At 40.6% G+C, this 18,888-nt stretch overlaps 1 protein-coding gene across 2 annotated transcripts in view; it reads right to left on the bottom strand.

Moving 5' to 3' along the window:
* PDE1C (phosphodiesterase 1C) overlaps nt 1-18,888 on the bottom strand; it is a 364,455-nt gene that overhangs the window by 90,183 nt on the left and 255,384 nt on the right. For both annotated transcript variants that reach the window (XM_090287041.1, XM_090287042.1), the window contains 3 exons: nt 4,814-4,927; nt 2,854-3,036; nt 1,850-1,916 (listed from right to left, as the gene is read on the bottom strand). In XM_090287041.1, coding sequence (XP_090143167.1) covers nt 1,850-1,916; nt 2,854-3,036; nt 4,814-4,927 — 364 coding nt within the window. The remainder of the gene's footprint in view (nt 1-1,849; nt 1,917-2,853; nt 3,037-4,813; nt 4,928-18,888) is intronic.

Raw genomic sequence — 18,888 nt, 5'->3', positions numbered from 1 at the left:
AGCGTGGGAGTGATTGTGGAGAAAAAGAACCCTCATACACTGCCGGTGGGGATGGTGCCTTAAGAAAATAAGAATAGAGCTACCATATGGCCAAGCAGTCATTCTTCTGGGTATCTACCCCCCAAATTTGAAAACATATATTCATGTGTTCACTGCAGCATTATTCACAATGGCTAGCACAGAGAAACCACCAAAAGGCCCTCAGTAGATGGCTAGATAAAGAAGCTGTGGTGCACATACATACACAAAACGGAATATTACTCAACCATAAGAAAAGATGAAACACTGCCATTTACAACAATATGGGTGGGTCTTAAGAGTATTGCGCTGAGTGAAAGAAGTCAGGTGGAAAAATTCAAGAACCGTATGATTTCGGTCACGTGGAATATAAAACTGAAAGCAACAAACAAACAAAGTAGACAAATAAACAAACAAAAATCCAAAGACAACAGGATGCCGGTAATCAGAGGGAAAAGTGGGGAGATAAAGAAAGGTAAAGGGGGTCAAATACATGGTGAGAGATGAAGACTTGACTTTGAGTAGTGAACACACATGGGGAACAATATGCAGATGATGTACTAGAGACTTGTGCGCATGAAACTTATAGAGTTTTATTAACCAATGTTATCCAATAAAGTTAATAAAAATTTTAAAAACCAGAGAGAAAACGGAGAACTGAGACTCTCAATATATAGGCTCTCACAAATTCAGCTAGTGAATGTCTCTGAGACAAGAGAAAGGAACTATAAAATATATCATCAAAATAGCCCTAAACGACTTTTTCTTGACAGTAAATTGATTAAGAAGCACTCCACCCTGAATTCCATGAGTAAGGAATTTAAGTTAGGTTCTGAAACTACCACCAGGTTCCAGAGAAAGCCAAGAGTAGCTTTAAACACAGTCAGAATGCTGGGACATCCCTGAGCACGTGGAACAACTCCATGTGTACCCGCCACACAATGTCAACCAGCCCAGTGACCCTGGGCTTCAGCGCAGCCCCACCCTCAAATCTAGAAGCCAAATCAGTTTCAACGCAGCTGGGATACCCTCAGACCAGTGGATGAAAATCAACACACCCCTAGAGGAAAATGTCTGCTCTGGGACTCTTAGAAATATCCTGTACAATTCCAAGAAGTTGCCTGATTGGGAGGAGTTCTGCAGCGTATATATATTTAAACTCAAACATCTGTGTGACTTCAGATGGAACTTTGGGGCTGGGTGAGAGCCTTGGGAAAACAGTAGGGAACATGGAGAGGCTAAGGGCTCCAGGGCAGACATCTCTGCCATAAAATGGTACTGACAGCTTACTATGTACCTGAAACTCTGACATCAAACCGTAGTCCTGTCACTAATTAACTGAGTCTTTTTTTAAATCTCAGAGTCTCCATTTACTCATCTATAAAATGGACTTAGAGGAGGTAATCATATGTTAGTATAATTATGATCACCAAAAATCCTCCTGATGTTGAACATTTCTAACTAGATCAAATTTGATCTTCTTTGTCCTGAGTCAGACTCAGCATCATAATGCCTAGCACTAACTGACTCTAAAGAAGTAGAGAGAAATGAAACCCACAGAGTTTGAGTTAATAAAAAATTAGCAAGATGAAAGCTGGAAAGAGAGTGATACTGTTAAAACAAAAATAAAAGATAAAAGTTGGGGACAACTGTAACTGAAAAACCAAAAGAAAAAAGAAAAAAAAAAAAAGATAAAAGTAAAAAATCAGGAATGACTGGGAAATCTGTAAATGAACTATAAATGGAAGCCTCTTGTTTTTTTTAATGACAAATGTAACTGTACTTTTTACGGAGCCCCATGTACACCGTAAGACTTTTTCATTGGTGTTACCTTTAATGCTTCTATAACTGCTGGTGGGTAGCTCAGTCCAACCATGTTTGATGTCCGTCTGTACATTCTGGCAAAGGCAGAGGGAGAAAAGGCAATATCACATCTTACAAAGAAGAATTAGCAGCCCACAGACTTATACCAAGTATTGACAAATAATGAGAAGTCATGACATCTGGTGACCTAAGGAATCTAAAATTTCTTTTATAACCTTTTTGATAGTCACTCAAGTGGCCTAAGCATAAAATTCAAAAGAAATTAACACAACCCCAAACACATGAACTGTTGGAAGCAAAAAAAAAAAAAAAAATTAATCTATGTGGCTCAAATTGGAAATTAAATTATTAAAATAGGTCACGTCTTCTGCCAGAAGGAAATTATTGTACAGCACAGACAGCATGCAGTATAGAACTTTAACCAGGACAAAGAACTCCTATGGGCAACCCATTTAGAAGAGCGGTTCTTTACAACTGCCAAAAACAAGCAGGAAAATGTCCCAGGCGAACCGTGGCATTTCTAAAACCTGTCATTGTACAACAGGATTATAGGAAGAATAAACCCATTTGTATAATAAGGATTATAGGAAGAATAAATTGATTTATGGAATCTATTTCCAGGGAAGGGGGCAATTCAATTCCAGAGAAATAATGACTAACAAAATTGGAAACTTTCATGGGGAACTCAAACCCTTGCAATGAGCTGCCCTCCCTAGGTCAGCAAGCTGTCCCTGACCTGTTCCAGATGCAGACATCCTCCACGTGTGTCAAAGGGTGTCAAAGGGCAATGGATGAGATGACGTCCTTTAAAACTGAGAGATTGAATTCAAAGTAAATCTTCTCTGGTTAACAAAAAGAATCTGAGCAAAGGCCAAGCTTGTCCTATTATGCCACAGAGATTAAAGTAGCTGTTTGCCATCTCTCATTCAAGACAGTCTCTACCCAGGGTTTTCAGTGTTTATAGATACACCAAGAACACATCAAAGCAAATCAGATGATAGTTGTCTTTACCTCTCCACAAATATCCCAGCCTGCACTGCGTGCACGATGCTCTTGAACCGCGGCTTCTCCTCACTCCTCCTGAGCATCATCCCCATCTGCCGCGTGAAGGTGGAGGCCAGCCAGTCTCGGACCTCAGAAGGCACTGCATCTGACTGGATGTCACTGAGCTCATCCTCCGTATCCAGGAGTCGTCTGAACACAAGAAACACAACCAGGACTCTGGGATGAAACCTGAAGGTCGGGCTCTCTGTTTCAAACAGCTAACCCTTCCCTCAAAGAAACCAGATCAGATGGGCCACACAAAAACACAGCCCCTTTTCGGGAAGGCTCATCAAAGCTCACCAGGCAGGGCTCTTCCACAACTTAGGCCTCAGGATGGCTCTCTCTACCAGACTGGATAAGGGAACGGGGTCAGAGGAAGTCAAATACAGTCCATCTCAGGTTCTGGGGGTCTCAGAACCAGTGTACTCGGGAGCGACTAGTATCTTGATTCCTACGTTTGTGGAATTTAAATGGAATCTAAAACTTGCACTTAAAAATGCATTCACAGGAAGGTTTATTTCATAGATGGACCCTGTGGCATTATTTTGTCTTTCCTTTTAAATTGATATTTAAAGACATTGTTATAGACAATAAAATCATATTATAAACTTTAAAGTTGCTAAGAGGCTCAATCTTAATTGTTCCCACACAAAAATATAATGATTATTATGTGACAGAGGTGTTAGCTAATGCTATGGTGTAATCATATTGCAATATATAAATGTATCAAATCAACATATTGTACACCTTAAACTTATACAATGTTATATGCTATTTTATCTCAATAAAAGTAATTTCAAAAAATAATAGACCATAAAGTACAATATTACCTAAATCACATCAACCCAAAAAACATCAACTGCTACTCTCTCTAGTTTCATAGAACATCACAGAAACTTAAATGTCTAAATTCAAGCAAAATTTCCAAAATCAAGAGTTCTTCATTTGAGCACAGAGATTTGTCATCTGTCAAGTGACAGATGATTTTTCAAACTTTTTCATAGGTCAGACCACTAGAACGGAACGTAAACAGTACTAAGTTACAATAAAACTTATCATTGTATTTTATACTTATGTTACGCCCTACCAAAAATACGGAGTAAAAACAGGTGTCAATGAAATATTTTTTTTCCCTTCAGACACATCAGTTGGGGAAAGGGGAGAAAAGTGTAACATTTGGAAAAAAAAAAACTATATATCAAATTTCCTTAAATTAGGAACCAAGCACATTACCCAAAACTAAGTCACACAGTTCTTAAGATTATTAGAAAATGCTTTTAGATTGAAATTTGGCATAGAAATGTAAGATAGCATAAATACTGACAAAGGAGTCTGTCTGAATTTTTAAAAGGAAGTAAATAGCCTTTCATATTCGTTATATTAATATTTTTCAAAGGAAAAGCAATTTTGTTATTTTCAAAAGCATCTGGTAGATCAAGTGCAAAGAGTCTGCTACGAAAATCAATAACATACTTAAGACTGAAGGCGGAACACCGGGTGCTGAGGAGGATGGATGCTTCTCCATCACCTCTCGACCCTCCGCTTACAGAAAGATACTGTGAGTTAAAGCAGGACCGCAATATTTACACTGAGGCCAACAATACGCAACATTCATCGTGAAACTCTACATCTGATTTTTTTAAATCTATCCAGATTTATTTACAATTACCCTTCCTGTCTTACATGACCTCACGTCATTGTCATGTTGGCCAGGTGAGGCAAATTCTATTATATCAGCTCCTTTTTGTAGATGAGAGGGTACAGAGGGTATGTGATGTTCAAACTACCCCATTTGTTTGTAGAATCTAAAGCTCCAAGACAAGTCATTCGAATGCTAATTCATATGTGGCATGGGGGACATTTCAGAAAAGCCACATAACAGGAAACTCACCATCACCGTGTTAACTTCCCGTCATTTCCAGCTTACCTGGTTTCATCGATGTACACCGACTCAAGCACAGTGGCTGCATATTCCAAGTTCTTCTTAAGATCTACCACTGAAGCCTCCCCTCGCTCTAACTGCTTGACCAAAGACCGTAACCTGGGGGGGAAAAAAAAAGCCATCGTTCAATTAGAATAAAGGAAAGGAAGAATAATCCTACAATTAGAGTGACACGTTTTACAGCCATTCACTATTTTTATTGGTTCCACTATATCGAAAAGAAAAACACAAATCTGATGATGGAGCTGACCAGTATTTCTCAAGGAGTAAGTTATAAAACAAATGCACGCATTGCTGGGAAGCGAGAACAAATGTGCCGTCACCCACTGACCAACGCCAACGCTTTCCAGCCACCTTCTATCTTTCAAGGGTTCCCTGAATTATCAACGGTGTTGCCGCTTCTCTGATTTTAATTGTCGTCGTCCTAATGGGATGTAGTAAAGCATGGCCAGCAACAACGTCATCAGGCTGGGGTTTTGCTCTGTGGACAGTGCTTGGGTCACAGTGACCATGGGTAATAGCAGACTCTTGGCCCAAGGGTGTTCCAAGACAGTGAGCAGGTCTAAATCACCGAAATTATCTTAGCGGGCTACAAAGGGGTCCATGAAGGCAAACTGTTGCACTGGACAGGAAGAACTCCTCTAGGAGCAGTTAACGACCCTACTTTTTTTTTTTTTTAAAAAAAGTGAAAATGGATAATAAACCCAGGTGCTGAGCACAAGACCTTCCCCAATGTTGGTCAAGGGTTCCAGAGAATGTAAGAGAAATAATAAAGCATGCGCTCCTCAGGGAAGAACTTAGTATGCAGGCGATAAAATGCCACAGATGATCAAGCCCAGGAACTGGGAGCACTAAGTCCCACAGAGGTTTGGAGACTGAACAACACTTCAGACAAACAGCCAGCAAAAGAAGAGCAGAAACTTTGAGGACGCCTCCCAACGCATCGGCTGTGCAATACCAGGCAAGTTATGTACTTTCTGCGAGTGTCACCTATAAAATGGAGTTCCAACCACAAATTTCCTAGGGTGCTATAAATGTTAAATCAAATCAATATTGATATACAGTATTCCCTCACTCATTGCGGGTATTACGTTCCAGACACACACACCTCGCAAAGTAGTAACCTTAAACATATTCTACCCTTTTAAACCTACGTAACTTTAACAACACACGTATACAGCACCGCAAAATCCCGCGATACAGTGAAAAATCCATGATAAATAATTAAATATAATATTTTTTAAAATCCCACAATACAGTGAGGCCGCGATAAGTGAACCGTGATATAGCGAGGGACCACTGTAGTCACATCAACCATGTGACCCACCGTTGGTGTTTTCCCACATTTATTGAGATGTAATTGACAGATCACATTGTGTACGTTTAAGGTGTACGATGTGATGATTTCATACATGTATACATCGGAAAATGCTTACCACAATGTGGTTAGTTAACACAGCCATTGCCTCGCCTAATTACAATTTTTTTGTGTGGTGACAATATTTAAAATTTACTCTCTTAGCTACTTTCATGTATACAGTACTCAAAAGGAATACTTGCTAGTTCTAATCCCATGCTGTACAGTAGGTCCCCAGAACTTATTCATCTTATAACTGGAAGTCTGTGCTCTTCGACCCACATCCCCTCACTTCCCAGTTGTTTCTTTATAAAGGCAATTGTTATCATTATTGTCACTGTTGTTATGTGGTAAGCTTGGTCATCATAAGTAACCAGATGAGAAACATTCTAGCAGGACACTCAAGATTATTATCAAGTCTCCATTTGCTAAGGCTAATCCCACCTTCCTGACTTGAACACACCCTCAGACTTGCATTTGTAAGGGAGAACAATTTGACTTCTTGGCAAGAAGTAACTACTCTCCTCCGCAGGAAAACGATCAGCAATAAAAAGAAGGGAAAACTCTGGATCAGGTGACCTTCAAAAGTGGGCAAGAGGATCAGCCGTACAAAAGAAATTCCCAGGAAATTCAATGATGTACAACACAGAGGAAATTTGTTTGAGTCACCCCCTGACTTGTGACTCTCTAACGTGCAAAGGGGAATGAATGTGCAAAGCCCGTCAGTAGAGGCCTCTGCCCCTTGGAGGGGGGGCCAGGCCTGGGGCCCCCCTTAGCAGCAATAGGGAGTGTTCTGGGTTTCGGAGGCCAAGCAGGACAGGGAGTTGGCACGGAAGGGCTCAGAGTCTCGTCCACGGGAGACAGCCGGACTGCCCGAGAACAGGACACCACAGCGGGGAGCCCCGAGAGCGGCTCCAAAGGAGGAGTGGAAGTTCTTCAGCAAAGCGCATTCCTGGCTAAGCCCGCCTCTAATTTTCACCGTCACCTCTGGGGGCCAACGACCCCCCAGGTTGTCTAGATTGTCAACTGGCAAAGTAAAACGAGGGTAAACTGAAACTGTTTTTAAATTTCTCCCTTCACTTGGGGTTTAGAGTTCCTACCAGAAATTGTCATGAATCTCTAACAGGACCCATCTCAGTTCTCAAAACCTAAGAGAAAAGGACAAATCATAAAAAGTGATGAGGGAAAATAGAAGAGGAATAGAAATAAGAACCCAATGGTCCTATCTACTTGTCATGAGGTTTCCATAAGAAATCATCAAGAAAAGCAGCTTTAATCAAGTCAGTTTTCCTAGACTGAAGAAAAAGTTCTATAAACAGATGAAAAGGGATCAAATAAAATAAAATAAACAAAAACATCTAACGTTTGCTATTGTAATTTTTTTATTTTAAAAAATAAGAAGAAGACCTTGAAAATCTTTGAGAATAAATAGAATAAATATGTAACTTACAAAGTAAACAAAAAGTCAAGCTGGCCACAGACTTCTAGCCTGCCAAATATCAGAAAGCAATTTAACAACAAAAGCAAGTTTTGAAAATAATATGGTATAATTCAAGATATCTATATTTCATATAGTTGCACATATACATGAAGCCAACATATATATTCTCAGGTGTGGAGAATATAATTCAAAATTTCATCTAAAAATGCTTTTTAGAAAACAAAAACTTTAAGGCGTATTATATTCTGTGACAGTAGTCTGTCAAAAGGGGCAGGTTCATGGGTCTCCAATTAAATGGATTGTGGATTCATGATGGAGACTTCACCAAGCCAACTTTTATAAAATAGACAAGTAGTTTAAAAGACTTTTTTTTTTTTTAAAGGTGGCAGATGAAATGTAATGCTACTTATACAAAGACAAGTTAGCAGGAAAATGACGGACTTTTGGGGACATCAAGTCATGAAGACCTGTCTATCTTTTGTGATTTGGCCGCCAGGACCCCAGGCCAGGGCAAGAGTGGTGCTCCCAGGAAAAGCATCGCTTCACATCCCACTCAGCATTTCAGGTCAGCAGCACTGAAAATCAGCTCCCCCACGATGTCCCAGCCTTTGTGCCACAACAAGCAATAAATCAGCAGCGTGGCGCCTCCTTAGCATGGGGTCACCGGAAGTGACAGACACCAGACACACCCACGTTTGGGTATCCAGCATGTGGGTCTCTCCTGACAGAAAGCTGGAAATAGAAGCAAACACCTCACCAGTGGCTTCAACAGCCCAGAGAAGAAATGACCGAGAATAAAGTACCTTTGGGTGCCTGAACAGAGTTCAAATCTACCCCCATCCTTCCAGCTTATGAGATAAGCAGATTCTACCGACACCCTGGCAAATAGCCATCCAACGTTCACCTCTCTCTCTATTCAAGGACGACTAAAGAGGGGGTGGGGGGATCTGGGAAAAGATTCAGCAATAAGGAAGTAGAGAATACAGCACTCATAACGCAGAGAAAAAACTCACTTTTGAAAAGAAAACTCACTAAAGGAAACAGAAATAAATTTTAGGGAGCATCTGTCTGCTTTGCATTCAATGAAATTCAAGAAAACAGATCTGTGAAACAAAGGTGAAAGCCGAAACCATAATGTAATAAAAAGTGAACATAGTAAGAAAAAAAATTAGAAAGAAAGAAAAGACTACATGAACTAAACAAACAAAAAAAAATAACTAAATGGTGACTTTCTACCTACCCAGCCTGTATTTGGAGCAGCACCCATTAGATACCAGCTACAGCTGCCCGTGTTCCCATACAGCTGCCAGCTTTCTGCTCTGTGCATCTGCCACACAAACCCTATGACATTCCAGATGTCCCTGGTTTCAAATATTGTTGAACTTCAGGATAGCAGCCAGGTGGGCACTGCTCCAATGGCCTCTCAGCTCACCCTTCCCCCACTCCTTCATCCTTCTTAGAACATCCCGTCTGGCCCTACCCTACCCTAGCCCACCTACCACCTACCTCTTGGTGAAATTACCTCTTTGTGGGCAGAATGGTTTCAAATTAGCTCTTCTGCCACTGGTCACCAACTAGTCTCAAAAATTGAAAAATTTCCTCAAGTTTCTGGGAATATGGAGGCACCCTCCCTATTTTCCATTATAGTACAGATTTTCCCTAGTTCTGAATCCATCTTTAAAAATGTTGTCTAGCCCTGGTACATCATCCTGTACACCAAGAGTTCAATCCCTAGTCAGGGCAGGAAGTAGGTTGTGGGTTCAATTCCCTGTCAGGATGCGTACAGGAGGCAACCGATGGATGTTTCTCTCTCACGTCAATTTCGGTCTCGCATTAATGTTTCTCTCTCTCTCTCTCTCTCTCTCTCTGCCTTCCTCCCTCCCTCCTCGTTCTCTCTATGTCTTCACACTCCTCTCTCCCTCTCTCCTTCCTTTCCATCCCTTCCTCTCTCTCTCTAAAATCAATAAACATCCTTGGGTAAGAATTTTAAAAAAAGAAATTTTGTCTAAAAATAGCCAAGATCATTCCTACCAGTGTTATAAGGTATTTCTGTTAAACTTAGAGACAATAAAGGCAGGAGAGCCAGGTGTCTGCCTTTGTCTGGATGTTTTCCCATGTGAATTCATTTTACCTCAAAAGCCAATGTGCCCAAAGACAGGTCCCATGGTCAGCGGTGGTCCGTGTATCTAGATTTTTAATGCTACTCAAAAAGATTGTTTGGTCTGGGCAGCTAAAGGAAGGGAGAAAGTGAGAAATGGAAAAAGAGAAAAAGAAAATATACAAGGGTAACAATAAAGTTTCTCTTCTGAGTGAATGTTCATAGTTTCCAGCACTCCATCCATTGCTGTCACTGTAGCTGCCAAATAATAGTTCCAGGATAGAAGGGCAACGCCATTTTAGGAATAGCTTATGCTTTCAAACTCTGGCAAGACGCCTTTCTGTTCATTTAGTGTGTAATTTCATTGTGGATGAACCCAGGCCCCTTTACACGAGTCCTTCATTTCTCCACATAACCCCTCTGCCTTCCAAGTGCGTCTTCGCTCTGAGGAAATGGTGCATTACTTCAGTTCTCTGTACCCTACGTCTAAAGTCTAGGACAAGTCCTGGGCCCTGAGGTCCCATGACACTGTGCCGGTGTTCGGGATGCATAACAGTGTTGTTGGAAGAGAGGGGCTAAAGAAGGAAACGCCTGAACACTGTATTTTTGAAATCTGAAAGGTTCTTGGAGTGGAAGAAAGACCATTTCTAGGACCCATGGGGTTTTCTTCATTAGGAAGCAACTTCTTGTCTCAACTTCATAACATAGAAAACCCTACAATGGAGCGGGCACTATTCCTAGCCCAGTGAGGTTCTGAAAACCCTACAGAACATGCCTTGAGAACATTTATATTTCTGCTCAGCCTTAGACACTACTAGAATGAAATCATCAGAAAAGTACAAGCACACACACACTGGAATAAAAAGGCATGAAACACACTTTCCCACATCTGTCTGTTCTGCCCAAGGTCATTCCCTCTGAGAATGGACCTGCAGATCCTAAGATATCAGTGTGAAGAAGAATGGCTATTATCTTGAACAGGCTTTGTTTCATTTGAAAGAATAGGAAAGGGAACTGGGTCTTCCTCACATGTCCCCATGAATGATGAGTCCTAAAAACTTATTTGCATAAAACAATCACTGTTTCTGTTCCTCACATCCGTGGGTGTGTAAGCCAAAGGAGTCTTTGCATGCTTTTCACACACCTGTCCCCTCCATGTCCCTCCCACCCACTGCCACTCCGAAATGCCATAGAAAGAAAATTAAAACCACTCCCCCAAATGTAATGCCTAATGTGACTTTCAGGCTTATGCTTGAATGTCATCCATGATGCCACCTGAGTATCTTTCTGGCGATGTGTTTGTTTCTATAATTAATTAAGATGACTGCACTTGAGATACTCATTCTATATTTACTGGGTGCTTTCTGGGTGCAGTCACTGTGACAAGCTCTAGAAATACAAACAAGGGAAATGCAGTGTCTGCCCTCAGTGGGGAAACACGGATAGCTAATCTGCACATACCAAGCAGGGCAGCAAGGGTGATGGCAGAGATGGGACAAGCGTGCCAAGAAAGCACAGAGGAGAAAAATCTCCCAATAACAAGGCCCTCTCTAGAGGTGACATCAGCGCAGTCTTGAGGTCAGACAGGCATCAGCCAGGCAAGCAAGATGGAATGGAGAAACGGCGACTCTGGCCTGAGAAAGCAACCTAAAGACTGAGATCTATCCAGGAAATTCCATGGATGGCTGGAACGCAGGTGTTAGTGATGAGATAGGGCTTCAGAAGAAAGCAGAAGCCAGACCCTGGTGGGCTTAGTATTCCAAGCAAAAGAAATTTACTTTTCTCCTAGAGATAAGGGGGGAGCCCTTGGAAATTTTTTTAATGGGGTGAGGGGGCAGCATAATAAGATTTGCATTTTAGAAAGATCAATCTAGCCAAAGAGTGAAGAATGCAGACACTCAGTGAGGGGGAATATTCTATATGTTTTTGTTATAAATAGACTTGTCTGGTACCCTGAATGGTGCAGAGAAAATATTCTCTCTCATACATTTTGATATGGTATTGCATGAATTTGGTGGTAGTATGGGTCACTGCTTTCAACAGTTTCTGGGAAGGGGCTTGTTTGGGGCATGCAGTTTCCTGATTTAGTGGCCTCTAAACCAAAATCAAGGACACCAGCAAAAATGATGATTGGCAATCAGACCCTAGTTATATAACTTATACCTTTTGTTAATGCCATAAATAAAAGAGAAGCATGTTTCTATGATTCCCAGGTACACATGCTTAGGGCAGATGTACAAACAGATCACTGAAAAAATATTATGTTTATATTTATATTTTTATATACCTCTCACGTAAGTTATCAACTAGTTAAAAAAATTACTAAGGTTATTGAAGATTTTAAACAGTATTATTAACAAAGTCGACCCAACTGAACATGTACTGAATGCTATGCCCAGCTGCAGAGTACAACACCCTCTTCAGGTGCACATGTGGCAGTTATCAAAATTGGCCATGTGCTGGATCACAGGAAAATGTCTCAACAAATTTCAAACAATTGAAATCATACAGATAATGTTATCTTACAACAGTGAAACTCAGCTTGAAATTAACAATAAAAAAATGACTGGAAATACTCCAAATATTTGGAAATTCAGGAATATACTTCTAAATAAACATGGGTCAAAAATTAACTTAGGAAATAATTTTAAATGTTAATGAAAATACAATACATCAAAACTTGTGGCATGATGGTAAAGCAGCACTTAGAGGAAAATGTATAGCCTTAGTAAATATATTAGAAAAAGAGAAAATCTGAAAATAAGTAGTTTCATTAACTATCTGAACAAATTAGAAAAAGAGTATTATCCAAAGAAAGTAAAAGAGAGCAAAAATAAACACGAAAACAAAACTTAGTTAAGTAGAAAAGAAACTTAGAAATAATCAACAAAGCCTAAATCTGCATCTTTGAAAAGCTTAGTAAGTAAAAAAAATTTTAAAAAGAATATTGCTACAGATTCTGCAGACATTCAAAAGAGTAAAAAAAGAGTATCATAAATACTTTTCTGTAGATACATTTAAAATTTAGATGAAATAGAAAAGTTCCATAAAAAAGTAATTTATTAAAACTGACACAAGAAAAAAGATAAAGTATGAATACTTCTCAGTCTATTGATGAACCAGAATCCATAGTTTAATATTTGCCCACAAAAAAAACCCACAGTGCTAAATCTCATTATCAATGAATTCATCTAAACATTCAAGGCAGAAATAACATAGTCTTTCAGAAAAAAGCAAAAGAGAAAACACCTTTTAACTCATTTTATGTGGCTAGCATATTCTTGATTTCTAAACCAAATGAGAACTTTATAGGAAGAGAATTATAGGCCAGTCTCTTTCATGAACTTAGGTGCAAAAATCCTAAACAAAATCTTAACAAATTAAATCCAGCAATAAATAAAAAGGACAGTAAACACCAAGCAAAATTGCAAGGATGCAGGACTGGTTAAACATTTTTAATCAATGAATATATGTTACACACTCTTCTACATGAATATAAGACAGAAAGCATATAATCATCATAACAGATTTTTTTTAAGCATTTGAGAAAATATCTGGTCATAATAAGTATCTTAGCAAAGAAATAAGAGTAAATTTCCTAATTTGATACTGGATCTTTAGGACAAAAATGCCATAGCAAACATTATACATAACACTGAAATATGGAAAACTTTTCTGCTGAACTAGCTAATAATATGAGGATGCCTATGACCACTACTTCTCTTCAAGAGTGTATGGGAAGTTTTCACCAGTTCAATAAGAAAAAAAGAGGAAATAAAAGATAAAGACTGGAAAGAAAAAAAAAAACTGTCACTACAGATGAAATAATACAAAGACAAAATATCTAAAAGAATGTACAAAGAAATTATTATATTTAAAAGATGAATTAGGCAAGGTCACTGGATAAACAACAATAAACAATTAGAAAATGGTACTATCTAAAAAGTCATCAAAATAAAAAGTATCTAGGAAAAAAATCTTACCAAAGATAAAAAGGGGCTCTATGCAGAAAAGCGGTAAGTTATTACTGACAGAAGTCTAAATGACTCAAATGGGAGGATAATCCGTGTTCGTAAATTTAAAAACAGTATTTTAGAAATAGGAATTCTTCCTAAACTTATCTGTAGACTCAGTGTAACCCCAAACAAATTCTCCACAGGTCATTTGGTAGAAATTGACAGGCTGATTCTAACATTTCTTTGGAAATGCAAAAACCCAAATATACCCAACATGGTTTTGATTTAAAAAAGAACAAAGCTGAAGGACTTACACTCCCAAATATCAAAACCTTATTTTATAAAGCGTTTAATTCCGGGCCTGCGTCCCTCTACCACCTCACTCTTCCAGCCCTTTCCTCTCAACACCCAGATGGTGTGTGTAAGGACGCGCACAAGCACTTTACTATTAATACAAGCGCAACGTAAGTGAGCAAAGAAATCTGTCACAAAGAAAAATAAAACAGCTAAACAGGCGCTACTTTTGAATTATCCTATTCTCCACAGGATCGTTGCATTCCGTTGGCAGGGGTCCATTCTTTGGATGCCCACTCAAGGGTATCACCACATACCTTCTTGGTTGCTGTGGGTTTTCTGGCGAATATTTGCATTCCTTTGGTGTTTAGGAAGCTATGCCATGGAGCGGCCCTGCATGCTCAGTCTTCAGCAGTTGCTGTGCTCCAGGGTAAATCTCCTTGCAGGGTGCATGTTTGCAGGTGTGAGAGTGAGGGAGTGTGTACATGCATGCCTGCTCCCTGACAGTGAACTAGGCAGAAAGCACTGTCTGGGGCAAAGGAAGCCTTCTATGGTTACGGCATAGGCAGTATTACTACCACTCAAGGCTGAAGTTTCAATTCACACTGTTTGAGTTTATAATACTGATTTTGTTCCTCTGGAGTTATTGTAGTAAGGCAGTGCTGTGATTTAGAAAGGCGTTTCTTCCATACCCCGAATCATTCTTGATCTTATAAAAAAGTATTTCTTAAAAACAAATTTATCCCATACTTCTTTTTACCATCACTCAACTCACACATTTTGTGAAAAGAAAAAAGTGCCTCAAAAAGTACAGATTCACGATTATTCTAGGAAAACACCATCTCTCTACAATAGGACTCTAGGCGGGCAGAGCCTATGGGGAAAGTATGCTAATAGGAGAACCCACTGTATTGGCCATCAGGCTTCAGGAAACAAAGAATAAAATCAATGGGAAAGGAAAGCCAGAGCATCTTCGGAGCATCATTCAGAACCTCTCATAGGCCGTGCTGGGGGCTGTGGAGTAGAAGGACTTGAAATCCTGCCAGGCTGCCCAAAAGGTAAGTTCCAGAAGCCAGCTTTCATTTGCGGCTATTCATGTGGGAAGAATCGCCACCATTTTTCTCTGCTGATAAACATGCCACTTCAAAAACATCTGCTTCAATAGACCAGAGACATTAGAACTGAGAACGTCTTTGAATGGTGGTAATGAGAATAAGAAGATGAGCAGAAGCTAGAAGAACGTTTGCAGGAAGATTTAAGAAGGTTAAAACCAAGCACAGACATGATTCTCTACATCTTAAGAGCCCACCCCGTCCCCTGGCTCCCTCAATTTTCTTCCTTAAATTCAGTTCCTTATTTAATCTGAATTGCCTTGTGTTGGTAGAGTGATCCAGATGCTAAAGCTCCCACACCCAGCAAAATCACAGGAATTCTACCACACTAGATACACAGTATGTTTTAGCAGGATAAATCCAAGATGATCTATTTTCTCTAGTTTGTTTTCTGTTAGAATAAGAGACAAAGTTATTTCATAGATAAAAACCTGCAAAGAATGGCTAACAAGGTGTTGAATTAACACAGCTGCCTTCCTCAGGATTAATTCCAGAAGAATTAATGGAATAAAACAATCCAACTCAAAGAAAACGGAGAAACTTCTAAGGTGACTTGCTTTGAGGGTGTGGGGACAGCGCCATGCATGTCCTTGCTCCAGGACAGACCCAGGGAAGAAATGATAGGAAAGGCAGTGATCCAGTCTGCTATTAGTTCCCTTCCTTGGCCACCCCCAGATGCGCAGCAGCGGCCACCCCACGCCTCTGGTGACTCACAACTCTGAAAGGTCAGAAGGTCCTGGGGACGTAAGTCAGGGTTGTTTGTCCCACACCTTGTGGCTCCACTAAGTACGACACAGGTTTCCAAGAAGGAAAAAGAATGTGGAAGGACATGTGTGGGAGGTTTTTGTGAACCAGGCTGGAATTGAAATGCATCCCATTGTCCAGAATCCGGTCCCACGGCCACCTTTCCAAGACAGCAGCTGGAAGATGCAGCCCAGTTGCATGCCCTGGGCGAAGAGGGAGGAGGCTTGGGAAGAGCCAGCAGGTCTCTGTCACAACTAGAAAATGGAAGCGTGTCATCTATGATTATTTTTTTTCCTTTTAAGCTTTTTGTTTCTACTCTATTGAGAGTATCAAATGAATATTTCATGTTAAAGTGGCTTATTAACATTATAATCCTATTAAACTGAGAGACGAGATCATCTGGATTATCAGATTACCTTCCAAACCTTGGGATAAAAATGAGATCATTCTCAAGGGAATTATCCTGAGTGAATAAAACCAGTCCTAAAAGGTTAAATACTATATCATTCCATTTATGTAACATTCTTGAAATGACAGAATTATGAAATAAAGGACAGAGGAGTGGTTGTTGGGGGTTAGAGGGAGAGGCGATGGGGCGAAGACAGGTGTAAAAAAAGGCAGCCCATGCTGATGACCTTCACTGCGGCAACAGAGGCACAAACCCACATAAATAATAAAGTTGCACAGAACTAAACGTACACACACATACGTGTACACATGTGTCATAAAACTGGGGAAATCTGAAGGAGAGAGGTGGAGTATGCTAATGTCAGTATCCTGGTTGTACCACAGTTTTGTAAGATATTTGTGTTGGGAAAAACTAGCTAAAGGGTTACATGGAAATCTCTTTGCGTTATTTCTTATTAAATGTGAATTTACAATTATCTCAAAACATAAAGTTTAATTAAAAAGAATAGGATACAGCCCTTCAGCTCAATGGAATATTGATGCTAACCGGGTACACTTGAGTTGTCCTTACCCTGGCTGGTTTTAGAAGGGCCTCGCTCTGCGTGTGGTCTGTTTAGTACTGATCTCCCAGGTCCTTCTGCTTGGCAGCAGCGAGAAGGAAAGTAACGTTCACGAACAGGCTGTTAATCGTGTCTGAAGGCTTTGGAGAAGACCCAACAAGGGCTCACCACCAATGATGTCGGGAGCTTGGCGAGAACCAGAGAAAGACCGAAAGTTATTACATCCTGAAGGTTCTCAGGATCGACTGGAGAAATTGAGACCCTAGCAAGTAGTCATCACACTAACGAGATGAGGGGAGAAGAATCTAATGGCTTTATGAAAGGGTCATCAATCCCACTGTTTACTGACCACGATCTCTCAGGACGTCTAAGGCACTTTCCCTCCTGCCATTCACGGTCCCTCTTCCGCTCACGCTCTGAAGTTAGTTTCATTTTGAGGGTAATTCCACTGTGGCAGGCTGGCCACAAAGGGTTTGTGAAGAAAGTCAGCGCGAGGAGGCATGAGGTTGACGGAGCGGGTAGCTATTGCAACAGGGCAGGCGTGGTGATTGTGTTGTACTGCACAGTCCTTCCCAATCAAACAGGGAAAGAATTAGCCTGTTATTAACACTGGAAGTTTCTTTTCAACATAATTACTGTTCAACTTCCTTCCCACCACAAAGCATTTTGTAATAGCTTGGTGGAGGGGTGAGGGATGGATGCCGATAAGGATCTTGACCTATAGTACATTACCATTCATTGTCTGTCTGCTCTAGCGCATTCTATTAACTGAATGTGTCACGAGCCAAAAGCTTCCCCCTTTCTTTTGCTATAGGTTAATAGAAAAAGATGAGTTGAGAGACTTTTTATTCATTCAAGTATTACCATTAAAATCATACCTCCCCCAAACCCCCGTGGTTAGAAACACAAGCTTAATGTAGCTCAGGTAGCTAAACAAGCTAATACGGGACCCAATTCCCGTAACTCATTAGGAACAAAACTTGTCCTCTGATAGCTATTTTCCATCAGAATTTTCAAGGAGAGTTGACTTACAAAGGAATTGGCAGAGATCCTACCAAATATTGATGGATCAATATAGATAAAGCACCCCACCGCCCCAAATCAATTAGCCTTCATTGTTGATGACGGTAGCTTTTGTGGTTTAAAATTATTACCTGGTGCTTTAGAGCCAGCCCCTCATGAGCAGTGTGAGTCTCCTCTGTGCTAAGACTTTCTCATTTAGGACTTTTCAAACCTCCTAAATCTCAGCACATCCGCCGTAAGATGGTTTTTAATGACACTTGAACCTACATGGTGTCGTAATATGTTCTATTATTGAATATAAAAGGAAATTTTTTCAGAAGAGATTTTGTTGAGCTTTAGTTTCTAGCTCAGGGATGGGAAAGAGGAAGAAACAATTCTATTAAATGATTCTCCATTAAAGGGAAAAGAGAAGCCGAGGGAATGACATCATATTCAGCGCTTGATACTGACCCTTTGGAAGAGTACATGAGAAGTGTAAAGCCCCGAGGAGGGCGTGGGGTGTTTATACCTATGCTGCTGAGTGTTTCTAGAGAGGGGGTTTTCCATTCTCCCTACCAGGCTGCACACACACACATCTGGGGCTCGGGGATGTCCCTGGCCTGGCACCACAGCAGAGGGGAGACCTGCTCTGTCCACAACCTGACGGAACCCAGGCCAACCAGAGCAGGTGTGACATGTGGTGGGGGGTCTCCCTACAGCAGAGAAGTGGCTGAGCTTGTCCTGCGTGGCTCCAAAATAAGAACAACATGAGCATCTTTACTGGTGTGGGACTAGTCTTTAAAATTTACAGTCAAACGTACAGCTGAATGAACAGCCCACACCCTTTCTGTGTGTGCCTCTGGCCCTGGGCTACTTCCTATTGCCTGCTGTGGACCAGGTGTGGGTCCCGCCTCCCCTTTTCTCTTAGTCCCAACACACTCACATTTCCCTGAGCAAAGATGCCATTGGAATTAGGAGTAAAAAGCTAAAACCTGTGGTCTAAGGACCTACTGCATTTGTCTTCCTTCACCTAAAGTCCAGGTCCTCCTAGGGCAGGGGATTCTACCACCTGAATGCCCTGGTATTTC

This window comes from Furipterus horrens, unplaced genomic scaffold (genome assembly GCF_987537825.1).
Source record: "Furipterus horrens unplaced genomic scaffold, mFurHor1.1.pri manual_scaffold_9, whole genome shotgun sequence".
In the NCBI taxonomy this organism is placed as follows: Eukaryota; Metazoa; Chordata; class Mammalia; order Chiroptera; family Furipteridae; genus Furipterus; species Furipterus horrens.
This window is presented reverse-complemented; position numbering and strand designations above follow the sequence as displayed.